At 25.5% G+C, this 2,416-nt stretch overlaps 1 protein-coding gene across 1 annotated transcript in view; it reads left to right on the top strand.

Moving 5' to 3' along the window:
* Positions 1–2,416, top strand: part of LOC106882611 (collagen alpha-3(VI) chain) — a 180,154-nt gene that overhangs the window by 79,079 nt on the left and 98,659 nt on the right. Inside the window, exon 20 of the mRNA XM_052975952.1 lies at positions 288–326. Within this exon, the coding sequence (XP_052831912.1) occupies positions 288–326 (39 nt within the window). The remainder of the gene's footprint in view (positions 1–287; positions 327–2,416) is intronic.

The raw sequence follows: 2,416 nt of genomic DNA, 5'->3' as shown, positions 1-2,416 counted from the left end.
TATAAAATCCATAATATTATATCTGTGACAGAATTTTAACATCTAAAATTCATGACAAAGTTCAATATAAATCATTCATATATGATTAAATTATTTCTTTTATATCATAGAAAACATAAATAAAATATATTTTTTAAATATTCACTTTTTTGTTTTGCAAGAAATATAAATATAACAATTATTTCATAAATTATGTTTGATATAATATCTTAAGATAACTTCCTTTTTAATTATGTAAAAATACATGATTTTTTTATCTAATATATAAGATAAAATATTTTTAACAGCTGCACCTCCCCCTGTTATACCTGTGGAAAAAATAACTGGTAAGATTTAGTATCTGATGAGTTATAGCTAATAATTCTAACCTTGATCACTATTTTACTTGCCAGTACTTAACTGCACAATATCTAAAGTGTATGTTTATTCCAGTATGCACCATGTATATTCTTAATGTTATCAATAATTAAAGAAATGTTGTCATTAATGATATTAGTATATATAACTGGTCTGTATTAAATTATACTTTAGTAAATTCTAATAATGAGGAATACATTAAAGAGATATGTATAATAACTAACATTTAGTTTCAAATGTTATAGAACAATCTATGTGTGATTTAATGTCATTATTTCACATTTATATTGTACTGTATATGTATTTGACTTCAGTTATTTAATCTAAAATATGTTATTGGATAATCTAATGAGATTATCAACACACTTCGTAATACATATTAATAATTGTTTGAAGTGCATTATATTGATAATTTTCTACTACAAACCCTTTCTTCTGACAAGTGGGTTTCAAACTTTCTTTGAAATCTAGGTTTTATTTTAATTGGAAAAATATTAGCAATAGTAAAATAATGATAAAACATAAAATTGATAGTCTTTGTGATAATGTTATTTTAATGCATTTTTGTTATATTTATATACAAATATGTATATAAATAATGCTTTATAAATCATACTTATTACTAAGTGTATATTTATGTTACTGCTAATGTAATTTAATTAATTAGCTTAACAACTTTGCTAAACATGCATTATCTAAATAAATTATTTGCAAGTAAATATACAGTTATTAAGGATGTTACATGTAGCTGCTTCTAAAATACTTTATGCTACTATTACCATGTTGTGATTATGGCCCAAAGACTTATTTCTGAGTGGTCATATCCACATGGCTGTAAGTTAATCTTACACAATAATATCATTCTCTATGACAAGGAGTGATTGTGCTGCAAAATTACAGTTTATTTGGTAGCTTTACATTTTGATTTTACAATTTTGAAACCTGAACTATAGTCAAACAGCTATGGTAGGCAAAGATTTTTCTCTCATCTGTTTTGTATTCCAGTCAAAGTTCAACTTCAATAAATGTTGAAATTAATTTTATTGACAAATAAAAATGCTTTGAGCTAGTTGATATAGATAATTAAACAATTCTTATTGCCCATCACTTTGTTAGCATGAGTTTGTTCTTGGTGATACAATTTCCTTGAGCTTATCATATAAAATTCCTTATATCATAATAGTTATTAGAGTACCAGAAGTGAAGAAAACCAGTGCAATAATATTTCATTTAGTAGATGATATGTAACTGTACATATTAATACAGGTATCTTATTTTAACATAACAGTTCTCACTATTGTATAGATTACTTATTTAGAATTCTATTATCATTAGCACAAAAGTGTTTCCACACACACACACATGTATATATATATATATATATATATATAAATATATATATATATATATATAAATAACCTATCAAAGTTCATTATCAATAACTTATTCTAACTGAGCACCTCTTATTTTAGCATGTTACACCACTCAGAAATTAATCATACATTTATAACTACAATGATATTTCATGTTAAGATATGTTTATATGTTAATATAATATTCTCATATTCATTGAGACCACTTAAGTATTTGAAAATATCGGCTAGTACAAAGTGGGCATGTAAATACAATATTGAATATATTTACTTATCATCTTTACAACGTGCCTAAACTATCATTTCTGTATGTCATAGAAAGCACAAAAATGCTTTAGTCATAAAACATAATAGCATGTTCTTATCTCAGTAATCTTAAATTAAGACCTTCCCCACAAAATTGCATATAAAATTAAATACTATCAATTATCTCATTTTATTCATCAGTTTATAATCCCTCACTGTTGAGTCTATATGATTCAATAAATATATAATACATTTAAACATTACAATTAATTGTCTGATTGTTCAAAGTTACTCAAGATGCCACTGCACAGTGGACACTGAACCTGAGAGCACATATGCACACAGTTTGGAAACTATTGTCTTAACCACATAGCTGGGCCTCTATGTGTGGTGTGTGTGTGTATGTGTGTGTTGTGTGTGTGTGTGTGTGTGTGTGTGTG

The sequence above is a fragment of the Octopus bimaculoides genome, chromosome 23 (assembly GCF_001194135.2).
Source record: "Octopus bimaculoides isolate UCB-OBI-ISO-001 chromosome 23, ASM119413v2, whole genome shotgun sequence".
Lineage (NCBI taxonomy): Eukaryota > Metazoa > Mollusca > Cephalopoda > Octopoda > Octopodidae > Octopus > Octopus bimaculoides.
The sequence above is the reverse complement of the archived record's forward strand: the minus strand, read 5'-3'. Positions and strand labels throughout refer to the sequence as shown.